We start from the raw sequence: 21,147 nt of genomic DNA, 5'->3' as shown, positions 1-21,147 counted from the left end.
GGACAATAAGGAAAGAGACCACTCAAACAAGACATATAGATTAAAAAATTACATGCTGTCACTCAAACTTTAATGAAAGTACTGAGATTTCAATCTTTTCATGCTTTTCTGTTTCATACAGAACAATGATTTTTTTTTTTGTCTAATTCAGTACCCATATTGGAATTGTTGGAGAATTTTATCCTTATTTTTCCATTCTTAATGTATTTATAGTGAAGATAGCCTAAAGGTCTGATGAATTTACTAGAGATTAGATTCAATTCAAATAAAAAAATCACAATAAAGTTACACAAGAATAGAATCGTGATTTTTGGTTGCAACTTCACAAATGGGTATATCTGAATGGTTATAAGGATGAATTCTTCAAATGGATGCCCAGACAGGCTAAACAGAAGTCTATGCATAGGCAGAAAAGTTCCTTCTCTAAGCTTCAGGCATGTTGCCCAGATATACCTGCCCCCACACTGAACTTTTGATCACTTCATCTGAGCATTAAGCCACTGGGCACCCCACAGGCTCCAATGAAACTGTGGGTTTCAGAGAATCTGTTGAAAATCCCTGTGTATTGACACATTTGTGTGCACCCTGACTGGAATAATTTGGCCCAGAAAGGTATCTGCAAAACAGAGCATCTAAAGGATCTAGCACAAAAGATTTTCTTTTATTTGCTGAAGCTGCCATGCTATATGGTGACAGCATGTTATACTGCTAGTCTGTAGCCCCATTTCTGGTTCTTTTCCTCAGAAAGTTTTAAAGGTAGATACTTCTACAGCTGATATCTTGAAACTGGAAACTTGCAGAATATGCTACATAGCTTCTGTGTTACCACGGACTTGCAAAAGGTGAAGCATTTTAAGGGTACAGGGCACCAGAGAGCCTCTTCAAAATCTAAACATATGAAGCAGCCAGAGCCTCCATTTTAAAAGGTTAAAGAGATGGATAAAGGGAGGCCCTGTCAAAGGGAATAAGTGGTCTTCTGATGTTCTGATTAGCAGCAGGAATCCATTAGGAAGAGCTTGACTGTAATTAGAATGGAGAGATTAAAAGAAATACAATAGTAGAAGCATTTAGAAAAAAATAGGAAGAGCAGAAATAGGTAGCCTGCAGCATAATCAAAGGAGAATACAGTAGGTGTTTTTAGTAGTTTCTTGTGCAATATAGATTAGAAATTATCATAAACCATGTAGAAAAGAGTGAGTTATATAAATAGGTACTACTATCATACCTTTTCTTCGTTTGCCAGCAGAAGAAATATCAGTGCAAAATATCAGTATCAATGGCACAAGTAAAACCAAATTTACTGAATATAAGAAATGTAAAGAAAATTTCAGACAAATACTAGAAAATCTGGATCACAGGTTTTAATACCTGGCTATATTTAAAGCTGTCTTGACTAATTTAAGTTGAATTTGTAGAAATACTATCTCAGCCGTGCATGTGGACTGTAAACTGTAGATATAAACAATGGCATTGAATTGACAGGAATTTAATGTCAAAGCATAAGCCTAACTACATTAAAAGCAAATGGCATTCTATTTATGAACTCAGGACACAGCAAATATTAAGGTCTGTCTTTAAACCAATGAATGCACCCTCAGATTTGCTGAAGCTCAGTCAGTCACCTAACTGTGACAACAGTGAGCTCAATTGTAAGCTGAATTATTCTCCTAAAGGTTGATTTAAAAATAATACCAATTATGTATCAGTTTCAGTACTTTATAATTCCTACCCAATCTATTTACAATACAGGTTCCTTCATACCACCACTACTTGGGAAGATCTGACCTCTGCATATGTAGAAAGAGACTGGGATTCCTAGGAACATATAATTAATGATGAAGTTAACAATAAATATACATTAAATGAACCAGGGGGCTATATCCTTTATTCATTAAAATAATAGCACGTGCAAAAATCACCAGTTTAAGAGAGATTAGCTTAAAAAAATCCACTAAACAACTGCAAGTGTAGCTGCAATTTTCTATTTCTACTGTACTGCTTGCTCTTATTGATAACATGGAATATACTCAAGAAACTCTACATGTGTGTCTCCACTAAAGCCCTACTACAGATGCATTCAGACTATGGCAGATCCTGAGACTGACTGCCCACTGTCCCCACACTGATATAGTTTCCCTTGCTCATTACTTTTTTTTCTCATTTCTAAATGTAGCTGTTAATTGCTTTAACCTTTAGCTGATTCCCCTGAACTCAGGAAATTTGTATTGTACTACAACTAACCTAAACACAGTTTTAAATTCCATTCTTCTTAATGCAGTTATAACATTGTAAATGAGATTTTAAAGAATATTCAGAAGTCAGTCTAAATCTTATGTCAATTAGTCTAATTCATGACATGTAAATGTCAGAATTTCTGAAAAGCTGATATATGCTATTATCATTATAATGGGGCCTCCTTCTTAGAATTGTAGGGCTACTGTATCCTAAGTACCACACTGTAGCCACTGCTTTATAATATTTAACATAATATCTCATAGTAATAGAATTTAATAGCAAATCCATTCAAGGAGGAAAGAATTAAGTTGTACTTGGTAAATCTACTTTATTTTACATCACTGAACACTGTAAGAAAGATTGTCATAGCAGATATCCCTTTATTTTAATTTATGCATTTGTAACAGCATCAGTAAAATTAATGCAAAAATGCAAATTAAGATCCAGTTATTAACATGCCAGATTTGGATTTTTGTGTCAGCTGCCTCCCCCCCAGGATAAATACATGACTTAGGAGAACTTACACAGCAATTACTCCACACAGCTGTCAAGACATTTTGTAAAGATCCTTTGTAGATGGAGACAGTGAAGTACTAAAAAGCAAAATAAAAATTTCAGATTACAAACTATTTAAAGACTAGACTAGAAAGCAATGCACATTTAGACTGAATACTTTTGGTTTGTAACGAGGTCATCAGATTAAATGCATCATCACCCAGGGGTCTCATTACAGTCACTGGCAGAAGACCAGCTGAAAGGCCCCTTGGAGCTGCCCATTAAGTGTGTCTACTGAGTCTGTGTTTCTCTCTTACAGTTCCAATTAAAAATTTACTGTGGGTACCTTTCCACTCCAACTTCTGCCCCAACCACTTCCTGCAGCTCAGAAGTAAAGCCAATTATATATCTGCTTCCCACCTAGCACTTCTCTGTGAAACAAAAACTAGATGGAGACTACAGCAGTTTCTCTGTATTTTGATGGGAGGGGCACAACTATTGACATTCCCAAACATGCATGCTCTAAAGCCTCCAAGCTGTTCATCCAAATGAAGAAAGAATCTACAAATTACTTTTTCCATTTTTCATTTGTATTAATGAGTGGGCCCCACAGACAAATTGTTTTCACTGCCATTGCACCTTATTACCTGACTTCCTTCAGCATCCCTTAAATGTTTTAAATGTGAGTTGCTAGACTCACAAGCAGATTTCAACAGGATTAAAGCAGAGCTATTCCCCAGTTTGCTACTATGATTCCATTCCCATATGCTACTATGACAGCATAACTCTAAATCTATTTACTTGAATGGACTATTTAAAATTCCATGCTCAGTTTCCTGTCTGTGACTGCTACATCCTAAACTATTAGATTAAAAACCAAAATTGCTACTGTCACTGCCTTCAGTTCTGCAAATCTATGGAAGTTTTATTGCAAGTGCACAAGCAAGTCATGTTCCAATGCAAGCTGAACGAAGACTTTGTTTTAGACAATCCCACTTTCCTTATAGATATTTTAGTGACAGACTTGGGGGCTTGCTGAACAGTCACCACTGCTTTTCCACTGCTGATCTGCTCTCAAGTGTCACAGGAGCACTGCTCCAGAGAGGGGTTTTCTTTTCTGTTTCGGTGATGTCTGCAAGTCTCAGAGTTACACATTTCCGTAACTTGAAGTTTTAATTTTGGACTTTCCAGAGGTTGTTCTTTTCTCTTACCAAAGGAAAGGCTTGTTTTCTCACACAGGTTGCCACGTTTTTCTTGACTTTGTTCCATCTTCTTCAGCTCAGCAAGACTCCTTCTTTGCACAGGTACCAGCTGTGGAATTTCTCCATCATAGTGATCACCAGATTCTAGGACTACTTCTACTTTTTCTTTTATCCCACGCTCACAGGTAGCAGCATCCCCATTCATTTCAGTGCCAAAGCAGTCGCTTTAGCTGCTGCCAAGATATTACCCAGTACTTGGCCACGTTTCATTCCGCTGTGCCGTGTGGCCGCCCCTTTACCCTCACACCGGCACTGCGGAGCCCCGGCCCGGCCCGAGCGGCGCCGCGGAACGGTGGCGGCGGCGGAACCCCCCCCGCGCCGGCCGCGCGCCCGCCCGGAGCGCTGAGGCTGCTGCACGCGGCGCCGGAAGAAGGCTCGCTCGTCATGGTGCGTGTGGCGCGGTGCGGATGGGGACGGGGACAGGAGTGGGGGCAGGAGTGGGGACGGGGACAGGGACACGGACACGGTTCGGTTCCCGAAGTCGCCCTTCTGAGGATGGCGGTGCTCTCGACCCCTTCTTTTCCGCCGGGAGCGGCCCCACCGCGTCCCTGGAGAGGCCTCGGGAGTCTGCGGGCCCTGTGGCGAAATTCGCGAGGCATACTCCCTGTCTGTGCAGTATGAACGGGTAGAGAAGGAAAACCTCTGGCTGCTCCCTGGTGTGAGGCATTCCAGTGATCTCTTGGGAGGAACAAGAAAATCACTTTCATTACCTTGTACAAATTTCATGCGACTTTTGTCAGAAGGCCAGATAGAAACTTGAATGGGGACATTTTTCTGCAAAGCTACAGAGAGCTAATCTTTGTTTTCTAGCAGCAGAGTTCTAAAGTAGGTATTTTGACAGCAGTCACTAAGATTTCTTACAGCATTTCTTGTGCTCCAGGGGTTTTGTTACAGCATGTACTGGCTTCAAGTAGTTTTGTTATTGAAGTGGGTAAAATTGATAATGGGTTACTGAAGGTTAAGGGCTTTCTTAGCTATCAGTGCATGACTTTTTAAGTCTTCACCATGATGTGGACTTCTGCCTTCCCTTTCATGTTTTACTCAGCCTTATTATCACATAGTATCTTTGATTTCTTTTCAGCCAAAGTTACGAAAACCTCAAGGAGGGAAGCAGGAGAAAAAAGCTATCCATCCCTACAGCAGAAAAGCTGCACAGCTTGCAAGGGAAGTACACAAACAGGAAAAGAAAGAAAAGTAAGTTGACTGCAAAACCTCTGTACAGACTAAAGAATAGCATCACAAAGGATACTTTATATTTGTGGTAGTGGACATGAACTGTTATGCTGATGTAACCATAAGATAACAGAAAGGCCTGTATAACTTAATACATGTGAAGTGACAAGTTTGCATGCATTAAATCAGGTTGTACAAAGTGTGTAGTTCTGCTGTTGGGTTGTCCTTACAAGTTAGGTTTCTTGCCTTTGATAAGCTGAATAGCATGATGCTGGTGATTTCACATGAAGGTGAGTTACCTAGTTTGGCTAGTAACTAGTCACCTAATTACCAAGTTCAGTAAGAATTCTTGGGGCCTAGCTGCTTCTGCTAAAGTGTTGAGTTAATAGAAAAAAAGACCCAGAAACCTTCCTGCAGAACACAGACTTCTGAAGAAAAGTTAATAGTTAACTCCTCTTTGGTGTTTTTTTCTCTTCCATGGCAAGTTTGTTTTTGTACTTTTAAGTTTTACTTCCCCCTCCAACAGAGGGAAAAGACAGCTGGTGAAGAGTGGCCTTTAGTTTACCTTGTCTCAGCTTGATCATTGTTACACGTAAATATGTTTATTTAGGATGCTTAAAAAATGCCTAAAGCATTTTTGGTCCAAGCATAGTACAGCACTATATAAGTGATATAATTTGTGTCTCTATAAATTGGAGTGTATGGATGGACCATGTGAGCTGAGCCCAAATACTCATTTGTCTAAAGGTGTTAAATTGGAAACTCCTGGTCCAGAGACTCTGCATTGTTATTGTTGGGATGGATGTACAACCTTATCCACAGCAGTTGCACTGTTACTTTCACTAGAAGGGAGGCCTTTGCTGCCACAGTGGGGGTCATGTGGCCTCCAGCAGGGATGCTGCAAGAATTCACAAGTAGCAGATGTTGAGGATTGGGCAGTTTCTTAGTGTGCAAGAGGTTTCCCCTGCTGTTTCATGTTTTTTTCTGTGCTCTCTAAGTGTTGATTGTAAATTTTTATTGCAGTTTATTTTCCTACTGCTAAATTGACTGCTTTATCCCTTAGCTCTGTCACCTTGTGTCATAACAGCCACTCACAGCTTTTAATCACAAAAGATGACTTTCTCTTACTTGATTCTTAATGCTTGCATTTGTGACTTTATCATGCAGAAAAACATGCCTAAGAAAACTTAGTAAGGCAGTGATGCTTACTGATTATTTGTTATGTCATGGCACACTCAGATCTTTTAAGTGACAGTCTTTAGTGGTTAGAGTTACACTCATAGGACACCAGTGCTGATGATTCTTCTTGGAGTGCTACTTTTTCTTCCTCTTGCAACAGCAAAAAGCTGAAAGACCCTGCTGAAACTGAGATAGAAAAATCCACTGCTCTCATCCATCCAGGCAGTTGTTTCATCATAGAAGGCAATATAGAGATGGCCTCCAGAACGAGCTGCTCTATTGCCTTTGCAGTGATTTAGGTGGGACTGACTGGCCACTAGTTCCCTGGGTTCTCCTTGCCATCTTGGAAGACCAGGGTGACATTTCTTCCAGTCCTCAGGCTCCTCTCCTCATCTCCATGACGTTTCAAAGATATTTGTGAATGGTTTAGCCATGATGTCTGCCAGCTTCCTTGGCACTCATAGATGCATCTGTCAGGGTCCATGGCTTTGTGGATGTCAGGTTTGCCTGGGTGTTCTCTAGCCCAGTCCTGCTTGGCCAAGAGAAAGTTTTCCTTCTGACGTTCCTTAACCCTGGTCAGAGATTCCTGAGGGCTGCTCTTGGCAGTGAAGGTCATGCAAAGTAGGCATTCGGTATTTCTGCCTTCTGTGTCCTTTGCCAGGGTCCCTCTCAATTCAGGAAGAGGCCCACATCAACCTTAGTTTTCCTTTGTATCACTGATGTGTTTGAACCTGCTGTTTCCATCTAGGCTGATTGTAAAAGATGTAACCTTTCATTTTGCATAGGGAAACCATTCCACCAAGAATAACATTTCACTTTTGACCATCCACAGCATTTTGTGATAGCAAAATGGATCTTATATTTTATATCTTTATGCCTTATAAATGAGATTTCTACATCTTAGTGCTTCTGGGGCCTGAATAGTTAACTAAAATTCTGTACTTTGTAGATCACTTTCGTTTTCGGTTTTCTAAAAATTAGTTGCGTTAAAAACATCCTCCAATTGTCTGTGTTTATTTTCTGTGTTGTCTTGGCTTGAAGAGCAATTTAATTTGAAAGACATGAATAATGTTGATATTTTTTCCCCTTTAGTGTTTTTAAAAGACTTGCTAAGCATTCCAATTTCAGCTTTGTAAATTCTCAGGATTTAAAAAAAATACTGGTAATTAAATATGTGTTGAACTTTTTATTGTAATTACTTAACTTTCAGTTTCTGTAATAAAATTATGAGGATTCATTTTGCATAGCTCTGAAAAAGACAAATTTCTGATGCTGTGAATAGAAGGAAGCTTTCCACTCCTACAGTCTTGGGAAAAAGAAATAGCTCACACCAGTTTTGTTCTCCTGCATTGGTTCTGCAGGTCTATTAAATGTCTTTAAACAATTTTTCAAATTGCTTCTATTGAATGACAGCCCTGTTTTCTGGTGGAAAGTTAATACATCTTTTGGTGGTAAGTAGGAGAAGCTGCCTTGTAATCTCTACAGAATTTTGTTCCTTAGTCACATCTATGAATCTGGCACTTTTTTGACCATGCTTGTTATTGTGTAGAATTAAGTTGTCTGAAGTATGAATAGGGCCCAAAACTAGAAAGAGAATTCTCAATGTGATCTCACCAGGCCTGAGTAAAGGGGATAATTTCTCTGTACAGGCCAGTGCACCTCTGCAGAATGGAAAAACTGGATTAGTCTAGTCTGTGAATGTAGCAAGTCCATAGAATTTGTCTGTACTATTTTTATTAAGCCAGAGGATGCTCTAATTTTGGTTGGCTAAATTTGTGCGGTAATACTTTTGAGCATAGGTACATTTTATCTGTTGATTACTGTTTCGTACAAGGGTGTAGGGTATAGGAAGTCCTTGAATGGCATGTTATTGGAAGGTGAGAATATCTTTTTTAGAAGTCTCAGTCAATGTTTTTGGGTTTGTGTTGTTTGTTTGTTTTGTTTTGCTTGTTTTAGTTAATTTGGGTTTTGGTGGTTTGGGTTTTTTTTTCCTTTGGTACTTTTCTGGAGACAGGATTCAGGACTGGAGACAGTTTAGGCTTCTATTTGCTTATTAGCTTTCCTGTAGAATGGACGTAACAAAATAACTACTGTGAATGTTCCTGTTTATGTTATACAGGAAGGAAAATTGCATTAAGTTATAAGGTGCATATTCCAGTATCTTTTTGCCCAAACAAGATAGTAAAAAAGTGTAGACATTATCCACAAGGAATTTCAATATTTAAAATGCAGCACTGGGAAAAAGAAGGGAGAAACTCTGCATTAAGTTGCAGAAGTCTTTTATGTGCTGCATTGTCCACTCTTCACTGCGAGCATTCATAATGAAATATGACAGCAGTTTTAAGTTTAGTGTCCAGAAACTGTGACTGCACTACAAGATCAATCTTAAAGCATAATAAGAGAAGACAGACCAATTGCTTTTAGAAAACAGGCTACAATCTTAAATCTTGTTCACTTAAAGAACGTCTTTTTCTTGCTGCATCCCTCTCCCCTCAGTTCTCTTCGAGGTCTAATGAGCAGCAACAACTTCCAGTGTATTACTACCAGTTTCTTCTCTCTTAATCTACATGTGAATCCTTATTCCTTTAGGCAGATTGTTCTGTTAAATAATTACATGGATGTTTTTATGAGACAACAATAGCTGCTTCACTAGCAATAGTAGAACACTGATTTTTCTATGCTTTAGGAAACCAGACCATAGTGAGAAATTCATGAAACTTCCCTAGTAGTGATGTACTAACACCAGTTGTTATCCTGCAAGTGCAGAAATACCTATCTGATTTTGGTAGCTAAAGGTAATCTAGCATGCATTTTTTATTTCTGCTGTTTCCTCTCCTGAGTCAAAACAGACCCTTCCTATTGTGCATGCATGATAAATTTCTTAGGAGTCAGTGCATTTTCATTAAAAATAGCCAGTGTAATACTGGCATGCACTGAGATATGAGAGCTAAGGAGTTTTTACAGTGATGGAGCGTGAAGTCTCCTCTTGCAAGTAAGCAACCTTAAAATGTCTCCTGGTAGAACTGTGTTTGCTTTTTCTGAGGTTTTCCCCTGTCTAACCTAATTTCTCTTGACCCACTATGCTTCTACTTGCATTGCTTGTGGCAATGATACTTTGTGACATGCTTTTGCATATTCTTCTTGAGGAATTGAAAAGCTGTTAGCTTTTAAGATTATTTATTTTGAAAATCCTTTTTTAATTTTCAGAGCCATAGGTGGCATTTGTATGTGTGGATATTTTTGGGGAAAAATACTGATGAAGAAAATCATCAAGAAACAGCAGCCTGCCACAAGATTGTATCCCTAGCTTACCTTCTCCTTCCCCTAAGCAGAAGCTATTACTCATTGTGTGGAAGGAGAACAAGTTTCTTTGACTCACCTGATTTCATTAGCTTCCCTGCTAATGCTATTGTCTCCTAGCAGTCACTGAGGTGAGGTTTTCATGAGAGGTACAATAAGGCAACATCCGAGCCTATAACTCATTATATCTCATACTGAAATTAGTTGTGTGTACCAGGAGACTGAAGGGCTTTCTTCCAGAAGAAAATGGTTCTGTACTTCACTGATTTGATAAATAAATGATTTATTTGCCTTAGCAGGTGCAAATGGCAGTTTGTAGTGTTTTAGAACGTGGATGTGTGACAACATTCTGTTTAGGCAGCTTTCCTAGATGCCATTGTAGTTTTCTCCATGGCAAAGCTTTGCAGACAGGCTTGTCTGGTAGTGTTGTCTTGCAGGGCTCTCAGAAAGGATTGTTGGTGTAGAGTTCCATTGAGTGCAGTGTCCTTTTCTTGGATGCTGTTACCATCCAAAGCTCCCTGCTGTAAGTTCTCTGAGGATAAGAGCCTGCCCAGCTTTTATTGAAGGCTTCTCCACATGCTGGATTATCCATAGAAGTAAAAATTTCTTTACTATGTTAGTGGAATTCTTAACAGCTCACATTTGCTATGCATTTGCTTGTACATGGCTTTTAGACAGTCTTCAGAAGATGAAATGCTTGAAAGATCAAATCTTTATTTAATAATGTAGGTTTGTGGACAAGTGACACGAGTATGTTTGTCTCTGGAAAGTAAGGGTTTATCTTTTGATCCCAGTTTTTGTGGTAGGCGACAGACTTCTGTGCTCTGAGTTACTTCAGTTAGCTCTAAAATTCTTATTAAATTTTACAGAGTAAAAGGAAATTAATAAAGGAGCACAATAGCTTTGAACAGTGATGTATTTCAGCATTATTTATTCTTTGTCAATTATAGCCTTTATGATTTACTTACTCTATTACCAATTTTCCTATTTATTAATAATGATAAAAAGTCAATTTTAGCAGAGATTCTTTAATATATACACTGAATATGCATGGCTAGGGTATTTTTTCCAGTGACAAACTTCATACTTCCCCAAAAATGTCTTATTTCCTTTCTGGAAACAACAGAACATTGCAACATTGTTTGATGCAGATCGAAACTGACACCTTGAAGACAAAAGAACATAAGGCACAGGATTTTGTTAGAGAACTTGTCTTTTTTGAGAACTCCTAATTAGAATGAAAATTAATCCCAAGTAGAAGTGTGTGCCCACATCCCCCAGAATACAGAAGGCTTTTGAGTATCTTGCCAGAGATTAAAGTGGACTTAAAAGTACTGTGAAATAGAGTTGGGGGTTTTTTCATCTTCTTTAATGAAGTTGTTAATTTTGGTTTCCCAACACATTGACTTAGGGTTTGCTAAGCACAAACTTTAATTATTACACGTTTTAAGGTAATGGAATGGGATTTTTCACATTGCATGCTTGATTTGCAAGAATGCAGTGCAGTGAAATCTCCCAACTCATTAAACATACCAGAAGAATATCAGAAATACTGTAAGAAATTGTGACAATGCAGCTCTTCTTTGAAATGCCTTTTGCTGCACTCAGAGAAAAATGTTGCATCTTTTTTTCTTCCAAGAAACTCTTTAGCTTAATAGGTAAACTGGACAAATTTCAGCTAGTTCTACGAGAAAGTAGATCGGATGGAAAAAGAAGTTTTACATTGTTTGGAATTTGTAAAATATTATTGTTAGAAATTTTACCCTGACTTTTATTGTGACTGGAAAAAACCCAACTTTCTGAGAATAAAATCAAGGTCATTATTTATATGGTAATCATTCCTGGCTAACATATCTGGTTTTTTTTTCTGCTAGGTTGAAGACTGACAAAGCTTTGCGTTTAAGTATTATTGGTAAGCAGAAACTTCTGTTACTGAGTACAGTGTTCAGTTTATTGGTAGAGATTCTAAGTTTTATCAACTTTTTAGATGTCCAACTAGAGTTTCTTTTTCTATAATCTGATTCTGCAATCTTCAAATAGATTTGGTTGAAATACTGAAATACCTGATATGTCCACTTAATATATACAGGATTGAATATGGGGCTGAGCATAGCTAATCTTTAGTCCTTGTGCACAACAACAGGGCAGTATAGACCAAATGAGTGTTTTGTACATCTGTACTGGTATTTGTTGTATTTGGTCTCCATGCTTTTTGTAATTGCTTTTAAAAGAAGATGATATATGTAGGTTAAAAGACACATTGTGTTAGCAAGTCAATTCTAAACTTTGAGACACAACCTGGAATATTTTTCTCGTCCATATGATTGATCCTGCACCTTTTCAGTTTAATAAAATAAATCTGAAATTATCTGGAAATATTTCTGTTACAGCTGCCTTCATACCTGGTACCCACAGTATCAGAGTCTGAGGTGACATTCAAAATCTTGAAAAATGGGGGGGAGGGGGGGGGGCGGGGAGGGGGCATTTAAAAAACTTCGAGAAATTTAAATCTGTATTGATGTTGCAGTGGTGGTGTAACCATTAATGTTAAGTTTATTCTTGTAGGAGAAAAACTGCAATGGTTTCAAAGTCATCTTGACCCCAGTAAAATCGAGTACACGAAGAAGGAAGCTGGTGAACTAATTGAAAAGTAAGATTGGTGTTAAAAACAAGATGAAAAAGCTTGACTCGTCTTTAAAAATAATGTGATGCTGACTCAGAGGAGGACTTTTATATATTGCTATTAATATCAGGTAGTTGATTTTGTTGCCACTGATGAATATTGAGAATTATTCAAATAAGTTGTGTTGCAGTATTTTTTTGAAAAATTATTTGAGTATATATAGTCTGTAGTGTGTGGAGGACTTGAAATGATTTGGACAGTAATAATCACATACACTTGCTTGTTGGGTTATTCTGTAATATCTGAACATGCAGATTTTGTACCACTTACTCCTTGAGTCTCCAATAAATAAAGGAAATAAATTAAAAAATAAATACAATTAGTAAAATAATTTATCAGAGTAATTCTGTTTTGCAGTTTTTTTGTATTACTGCATCTAGCTTTTATGCATTTTGTTTCTTTCAGTTATATGTGTCGATTCGATGCTGAATTGGAGCAGATTGAATTACAAAACAGTATTAAAGGCAGACAAGGAAGACAGCATGGCTCACGGGAATCTGTCATCAAGCAGACCATAGAACGTGAAAGACAGCTCTATGAGGGCTATGGAATAGGTATGTGAAAGCATTAGGAAGAATTCAGTTCTCACACCTGCTCACAAGGCCAGAATCTGAGCAAACCTTCTAGGCATTGTCCTTATTTTTCTCTTTAAAGAAATTACCTAAGTGCTAGGTGCATGCCTTGCAGAGTTATTTTAGAGGAGGGCTACAGAGAAGAAAAGGAGAAAAAAAGGTGATGGAGATCTGACTCATTTATTCTACTTTTGCCTTTGTGTATCTTCATTAGTACTGTGCTTTCAGTGCAGGCATATGTAGTCTATGTTTAAAACTCAGGGGCTTTTAATGCACCTGCCTTGAATACAAATTCTGTTCAGCAGCTTGTTTGGACCTTCATTTGATAGCTGGAACAAGGCTGAAAGGCTGCAGCAATAGCTCGGTGAAATAAGGAGGAGAGACAAAAGCAAAATGAAAGTGCAAAAAGCAAAGAGTTGTTTGGGGATAGTCAAGATAAGCAGTGAAGTGTTTGTATTTTGCTTTAACCAATAATATGCATGTTGAAGCTGAGTGGTGAACTTGACTTTAATGCTATTATCCAGACATAATTGTTCCTTCTAATAGTAAAATATATTGTGGAAAACATGAAAAAATCTACATTATTATGTAGTTAGGATACAAAGCACAACAGTTTTGGGTTGTGTGTCATATTCCCTGGTCAGCTGTCCCAGCTGGGTCCCCTCCCAGCTCCTTGTGCACCCTCAGCCTCTGTGCTGGTGGGCTGGGGTGAGGAGCAGAAAGGGCCTTGGATCTGTGCAAACCCAGCTCAGGAATAATGAAAATGTCCTATTTTCATCAACACTGTTTCCAGCTAATCCAAAACACAGCCCTGTACTAGCTACTATGAAGAAAATTAATTCTACCCTAGCCAAAATCAGCACACCCTGATATGTATTGTACAAATCAAGAAAATTAATGGTTTTATAATTTTGCCAGTGCAGCCTGCAGAGGCAGAGGAATTTGGGAATATCTCTATTGCTTCATGTGTAATCTTTGATGTCTTAGAAGGAGGGGGAAAATATAATAGGAAAATAAATTCTGTGATTGTCATCAAACAGCTCAATTGTAGAAAGTATGATTTTTGGGTTTTGCTTTTAAATTTTAGTTATTTTTTCCTTACTGCTTTGTGGAAAGCTGACAGAAAAAGGCAGTAGGGCGAGAGAAAAAGATGTCAAATTCACAAGCACGACATTAAAGTGATGAAGAAGCTAGAAAGGCAAAGCTAATAGGCAAAATTTGAGGTTATTATAGAATTAGTAAGTAAAGCATTCAGAGCACAGTGCAACTTCACATATTAAATACACTTTCAAATCATTCATTATTTGTTATCACAGCTGCTGCAGGTTTTGCTCTCTGTCTAGAACAGTGTTCATTCAGAGAAAATAGTTGCTGCTAAGTACTATAGCAACTAAATACTGTAATTAGAGACTGGGCATAAATGGAAATCAGCTGGAAAGAGTGCTTTTATGCCTCTAGCTCATTATTAATCCTAGATGCTGTAGTGAGTGGAGCTTTTGTAAGTGACTTAGATTTGTTGGGCTTTTTCCCCTCCTGTTCTTGAACTCAATTATTTCTTGTATGCATGTGCATTTGCTATGAAGAGACTGAATAATATGTATTTGCATTTAGGGAATTCTACTAAAATTTGATGCTGTCTATTTATATCACAGAATCAATTAGGTTGAAAAAGTCTTCCAAGATCAGTAAGTGCAACCTGTGAACAAACACCACCATGTCAACTATACCATGGCATTAAGTGCCACATCCAGTCATTTCTTGAACACTTCCTGGGCTGCTGATTCCTCTATCACTTCCTTGGGCAGCTCATTCCAATGCTTAACCACCATTTTAGTGGAAAATCATCTGTCCTGATGATATCCAATCTGATATGAATCTTCCCTGGGTGTAGCTTGAGGGCATTTCCTCTTGTCCTGTGAAGAATATATGTAAAGGAAAAACAAATCCTTTACAAAATATAAAAATTTGTTTACAAAACTGGTAGACATCCCAAAATATAGTAAATTTTAGTATTTTCTAAACAAAGAGTAGCTATACTGTTACAGGGAACATTATCAGTAATGTTGAGAGTTAGCAACTCCTTGTCACTTACTCCTTAAATATATCTACAGTAGTTTTACTCCTCTTGTTTTCATTTTTGTGTATTTGGGGTTTTGTTTAATCTTGTTTACATGTTTATAGCAAAGCTATTGAAAGGCAATGCTGGATACTTATTTATTTATTTGTAACCCAGAGGTACCATGCTTTCAGTGGAAAACCATCATAATTATTTCATCTGAACATCATCCATTTTTGATAATTTGCTTTTAATTACCTTGCATGTTCTCTTAGATGCATAATATTAATCTTTGGGGAAAGTGGCTTTTAAAACTAAATACACTAGTTTTATTAATTAGTTCTGGAGGCTTCACATTACAGGATAATGAATTTAATTCAGATGAAAGCTGTATAATTTCCATGTATCTGCTAATGTAACTTCTGTACTATTAGTTAGCTGCTGTTTTCTGTAGTGATTGTCATTGTATAACTGAATAATTTTTTGCCTAAAGAGCATCTACAGTTTCCTTCTTTTTAATAGGCTCTTTGTTCTTCCCCAAAGGAAAGAAGAAAAACTATCTGAAAGGGTCAGAAACATTAAAAAATGTTTACTTAAATCTTTCACTGCTGTTTTGCTCCACACATAAATTGTTGAATACTTTGTCTTAGAAATGCCAGACAATAATTACTCCACAAAATACTGTCTTAATTTCTTTCCTACTAACTCCTTACATTTCTTTACATTTCTTACAATTTTTTTTATCTTTAGTCCAGAAAAACATGCTCTGTGACTTAACATTTTAAAGGAAATTAAGGAGTTCACAAGCAGCAGCAAAAACCATGACATTGGTGCATGCTAAGGAGATGCAAATAAGTTAGACAAGTATTACTAATTCAGCATAATTTAGAAAATCAGTTACTGTGCAGTATAGAATTGCTTCATTTCTGCACACAGTTCTATTCTTAATCTGACAACTCAGTAGTTTTTATTGTGTAACATATTGTAAGCTATGCTTACTTGTGTGCTTACAAATTTTGCCACTGCCAAAGCAGTAAAGGTGAATTCAGTGCCAAATTTTGGTTTGTCACAAAATCTTCTCTCTTCAGAGTGCCTTCTTTCTCATGATGTTGGTGAACCCTGGATGATGGACTAGATAAAACTATTAGAATATTCTCTTTGGAAGAGGTCTGCATAACTTAAAGCCCTTAAATGTTAAAAAAAAAGGCAAATGAAAGAGCTTCATTTGAAAGTCTTGTCATTTAGTCCTGGTTGAATCAGTGCTTTGATAAAAGGACCAAATACAAATCTCAGCATGATGTCACTTCTGTCAAACCCACTATTTATATCACTACATGCACTACTTGAGCCAAATGGAGTAGCATTGATGGTTTCTTGTAAATTACATGGGAGAAGGGAAGAACTTATTTCCCCTGTGGGAGGTGGGATGTTCCAGCATTTGGCACTATGCTGCCATGAGTGCACTTCAGGGACTGCAAAGAAAGCAAGAGCAGCCATGGCTTTGTTTCACGGCTTTATTGGGAAGGACAGACCTAATGCAGTGTGCAACCAAGGAATCAGCAGACCAAAAAAGCATTAGGTAAATGTTTCTTTGCCTTGCCTTGCTCAGCTGTGAGCAGTGTCACCTCATATGTTTACCAAGGAGCAGTCTGTAGAATCACTGTACTTGTTATCAAAACATTTTGCATATATTACTGTTCTTCAGTTCTTAACTTAATAACCAAGTGTGAAAGGAAGGAATAGTTTTCTGAATAGTAAGGACTGTCTGGTCACAAAGATAAATGGCACAGGTATCATCATCCTACGTTTTTTAGTAGCAAAATCATATATAATCCTGCACTGACAGCATGATCTCATTTATTACTGTAAAACTTGAGGAAATTGATAGATGAACAGAGGCAGGACTCTTTGTTCATGGACAATATAAAAGTTGCTGAAATGTTACAATAAGAGCTAAAGTGGATTTAATGTTACAGAGGTAGAAAACATCTGTCTTGTTGAGAAGCCTGCTGGCTGTGAAATCTGTGTAGTTCATAGGCAGTAATGAGGTGTTTTATACTGTGGGAAGATATCAAGGCTCCTGCAGTATAAATCTCCATAAATTAGTGGTGATGTTAAACACAGGCTGCTTGTAATACTGCAGGACTGACCAAGAAAAGAATGACACTGAATCAAGGGAAAGCAGCTTTGGCATCCTATGTAAAAATCTGCCTAAATTTATAACTTACACTGTAGTAGGAAGGTGTTGGCTATTCCAGGGGAAGAAAAGCAAAATTATCTGTTCCACAGGTGTCAATGCAAAATACTTGCCTTGCTTTTTACTAGCAAAGGTAATACAGATTTGTATTCCTGTTTTGTTCTTTTGTAATATTATTATTATTATTATTATTATTATTATTATTATTATTATTATTATTATTAATTTGTGTATATGTATGGCAAGTTTCTTTTAGAACAGTTTGGTTGCAGTAGAAAAATATGTAGCCATTTTGGTTAGAGGCCATTTAGCTCACATTTTTTTCCTTTAAAATAAGACTCACTTGAATAATGTAACACATCTAATAGAATTTAATTTCTTTCCTCTTAGAAATCCCAGACATTATGAACAGAAAGCATCTTAAATTTTTCAGGTATGTTTTTTATTATCACTAATAATCTGTTTATGCAAAATAGTGTTTCTTAAGTTAGCCTGTCGCATATATTTTTGTCATAAAAAAAAGGAATTTACACAAAACTGCCAAGGATTTTGTCATTTGAAAAAGCAGAGTAGGTATGGCACTGTTATTTTTGCATTTCTTAGCTGTTACAAGCTGAACACCTGTTCCAGTTTTTAATTAAAACATTGGAAGATTTAATTTCAGCAGTTAGAATGCCATTTCTGTAACTTCAGTAACTTTTTTCCTCAATATTCTTAGATAAGATTTTGACTAAAATGCTGACTTTGGCTTTTCACAGTAGTGTTGGGATGTGTGTATATACTAGTTGAAAATCTTAAATGAATTTACAACTTGCATCCAGTTAAAATATCTGGGAGCTGTGAAACTTGCTGCTGGCTTATCTGGGCCAGCATGTTGGTATGTCCTGGTAGTAGATTGAGTGAACATTTTTGCTGACAGCTGTATCAAATGAAATACTTTAAAGGAAAAAAAAAAACCAAACTAACTTAGGAATGCTTATGCTGCAAGGAATGTTATTTCACAAGGATGGTATGTAGCCAGAAGTCATACTTAGAGGATGTTGGAATAAAGCCAGAAATCCCAAACAAGAGAGACTGCTGTATTTATACATATGCAATTGATTTCTTGAACAGGGACATCAGATAGAAGTGTTGTTGCCTTGCTAAATGAAAAAGTATCTTATGATTGGCAAATACTGTCTTTACCCTTGAGAAAAATCATCCATGCAGTGCACTTATTATATCAAGAAAGCATTCTATTGAGTACTGGGCTTGACTTATATTTAAAACAACCCCTTCTCCTTCAAGCAGCCTTTTGAAATAATACACTCACCGTGAATTAATGATTACTAACCCCTTGTGCTCTCTTGAAGTCAGTCATACAACGTTAACATTTACCATAAATCACGAGGGACTTAGGTACATGTGATGTTACATATGCAAATCAAGTATCCAGAGGAAGAAACTCTTCTGACCTATTTCTCTGTTGCTTACCAGACTGCAAGTTGAATGAGACAAACCTAAAAGCAGATGGCCAAAAATATAGTGAGGGTACACTAAGTCTGTGTGAATAAAGGGAATAATATACTTCCATTTCAAAATCTCACATCTGAAAGAACTTCTTTCTTCATAGAGAAATTACATCTCCTGTAGTGTACAAAATTAGGTGAAGTCTTTGGTGTTTATTCATACCATAGTGGGACAGAGAATAACTTAGAACAGCAGCCTCACTTGAGTTAACATCTTCTGAGGAAATGTGAATTAACTCTGCCATTCCTGCCTTTCTATTGGTAATTGGTTTTTGTTACTTATTTTTTCTCATTAAGAGAATGGGATGGTGATCTGAGGAAACTGCCAAACATCAAAATGAAAAAGCTGTCAGCTAGGGATGCTGCCTGCAGTCACCCCGAGGTGACAGATGCAGAAGCAAAAGAAGACTTGAATGAAGAGGAAGAGGTGGGCCCTGACGAGCACCAGCTAATTCAAGAGCTGAAATAGTGAAGGAAATTGTAAGAAACTTATTTTAATTTTCACTGGAAACAAAAATAAAATTTAACTATATTTCTAAAGACTTAGTTGCTTTTTTATTATCTGTGTGCCTATGGTAAAGAGTAAACAATATTACTGGGTAAAGCTGTATATTACTGGATAATTTTTTTTTTACTATACTTAAATTTTAAATACTTAAAATCTTTATCATGTGAGTTTATGTCTTGAAATCCCAACTAGCTGAGTAGCTTTTGTGTCCAGATTCAGACTGGAAGACTTTGTGGTCAGAAATCCTTACCTTTTCAGGGTAGTTGCACTAATCTGTTAAACATGAGGAACTCTCCTCTTACACCTTCTTTTCTTTGAGAGTTTGTGCCGGGATCATAGAGAGCTGGAAATGCTTCAATAAGATACTGAGTATTTTATGTTTTGTCAAGAGAATTTGAAAGTCACTGTCCTTAGCAATGTGTATTGCAGAATTCAGATAAAAAGCTGATCAAAGTCCCTGCTTTGACAAAAGTCTGGTTTTAGTCCATACATTTTTTTTCCTAACCCTTCTGTTGAGAGTTGAATTGAAGCCACTCAGGACTTTTCAATAGCAGGCTTGCTTTATGAAGCAGCCCTTTAGATGCTTTTAAAAGAACTTTCAGGAAAGTTCTTAGCAAATTACCCCTTTAAAAACTGTGAAATAAATTTAAAAAAAAAGAGGAAAAAAGGCTAAGGGCAAAACTAGGGATAATTTGACAGCAGGTATTAAGTAGGACATCTCAGTGCATATTAGGTTGTCTGGGCACAGAAGTCACAGTTCAGCTGAACTCTTTGTGCACATGGTAGTAGTCAAAGCTCAGATGTATGTTAATTATGTGGAAATAATTGTTCCTGGTGGATGATCTTTCTAGTACGTGACCCCGAGTACACTTCTGTATGCTAAACAATCAAGTCGTTGTCATAGTAAATAATTATGTGGGTTTCCCAATTTCTTTTACAGATGTGTATTTTCATAGCTGTGCAGCAAGAGTTACCTGCTGAGTGTTAAGTCTGTTAATGTGTCTATAAAGTTCTTCTCTCTTTACAGATAGGCTTGTGCTGTCCTTTCACATTACAGGAAATCAATCTGTTTAGGTTATATAGAACTAAAAACTGTCCTCCTTAAATGATTCTAAAGAAGAAACCTGAATAACTTTGTGTTCCTGTGAGAGATCAGTGCTTGATATTTTTATATATTTGTTAAATTGAGCTGTGTGGTGGAATTTATCTTGTTTTGATTTATAAACTTGAGGTGTTAAACTGTGGTAGAAGCTGAGCCAGGGTAATTGGATTGAACTAAATTTGTGTATGTGGTTGTTTCAGTGCTTTGACAGCCTTCTGGAAGTTCATTTTGAATTTCTGCTTGTATACAAAGTCTGATGTTTGAAATTACAAGTAGAAACATTGAGTCACTTTCCCATGACACTATGTAAAATATGGAAGGCAAATTAGCTGGTAACTTGATAACTGGAAGGTGTCATAGTAATTACAGTATATTAGGCTGACATCCTAGTGAGTGAATCAAAAAGATTGTCATGTCATGGACAGTTATGAAGGATGAGATGCACTATATTCCTTGAAACAATCCAATAATAAGACATTTTAAAAATCTGGTTAATGTGATAGTTAAATATGTGGAAATACGTATTTTTTAAACATTTTTCAGACATTTTAAACATTTTTCAGACTACAACATATTTATAGATCAGACCTTACTGACTTTTTGAATTTTCTTCCTTGAAGACCATATATTCATTGCTTGTTTAGCTGGCTTTTAAACTGTCTTGTTAACCTACTGCACAAGTAATGAAAAAAGAACAGTGTCTGCATGGGAACTTTTTACATTGAATTATCAGAAAAAATCATATGTAGCTGTCAGGTATTCATATATGAATTGAAAATAATCTAGGTTTAAACTGATGATGTGCAAGACCAATTTATCAGGTGAGTTGTTGCAGAATATGAACATGGCAGTGGGAAAGAACAACAGCAAAACCCCT

The 21,147-nt window shown here is 37.0% G+C and overlaps 1 protein-coding gene across 1 annotated transcript; it reads left to right on the top strand.

Moving 5' to 3' along the window:
• Window positions 1-4,326: 4,326 nt before the first annotated feature.
• Window positions 4,327-19,200, top strand: TMA16 (translation machinery associated 16 homolog). The gene is made up of 7 exons (XM_079306664.1): window positions 4,327-4,379; window positions 5,074-5,186; window positions 11,519-11,556; window positions 12,210-12,294; window positions 12,733-12,881; window positions 17,543-17,585; window positions 18,958-19,200. The coding sequence occupies exons 1-7, from the start codon at window positions 4,377-4,379 to the stop codon at window positions 19,127-19,129; spliced, it is 603 nt and encodes a 200-aa protein (XP_079162790.1). The 5' UTR covers window positions 4,327-4,376; the 3' UTR covers window positions 19,130-19,200.
• The last annotated feature ends 1,947 nt before the right edge of the window (window positions 19,201-21,147 follow it).

This window comes from Erithacus rubecula (genome assembly GCF_903797595.1).
Source record: "Erithacus rubecula genome assembly, chromosome: 5".
Classification (NCBI taxonomy): domain Eukaryota; kingdom Metazoa; phylum Chordata; class Aves; order Passeriformes; family Muscicapidae; genus Erithacus; species Erithacus rubecula.
The sequence above is the reverse complement of the archived record's forward strand: the minus strand, read 5'-3'. Positions and strand labels throughout refer to the sequence as shown.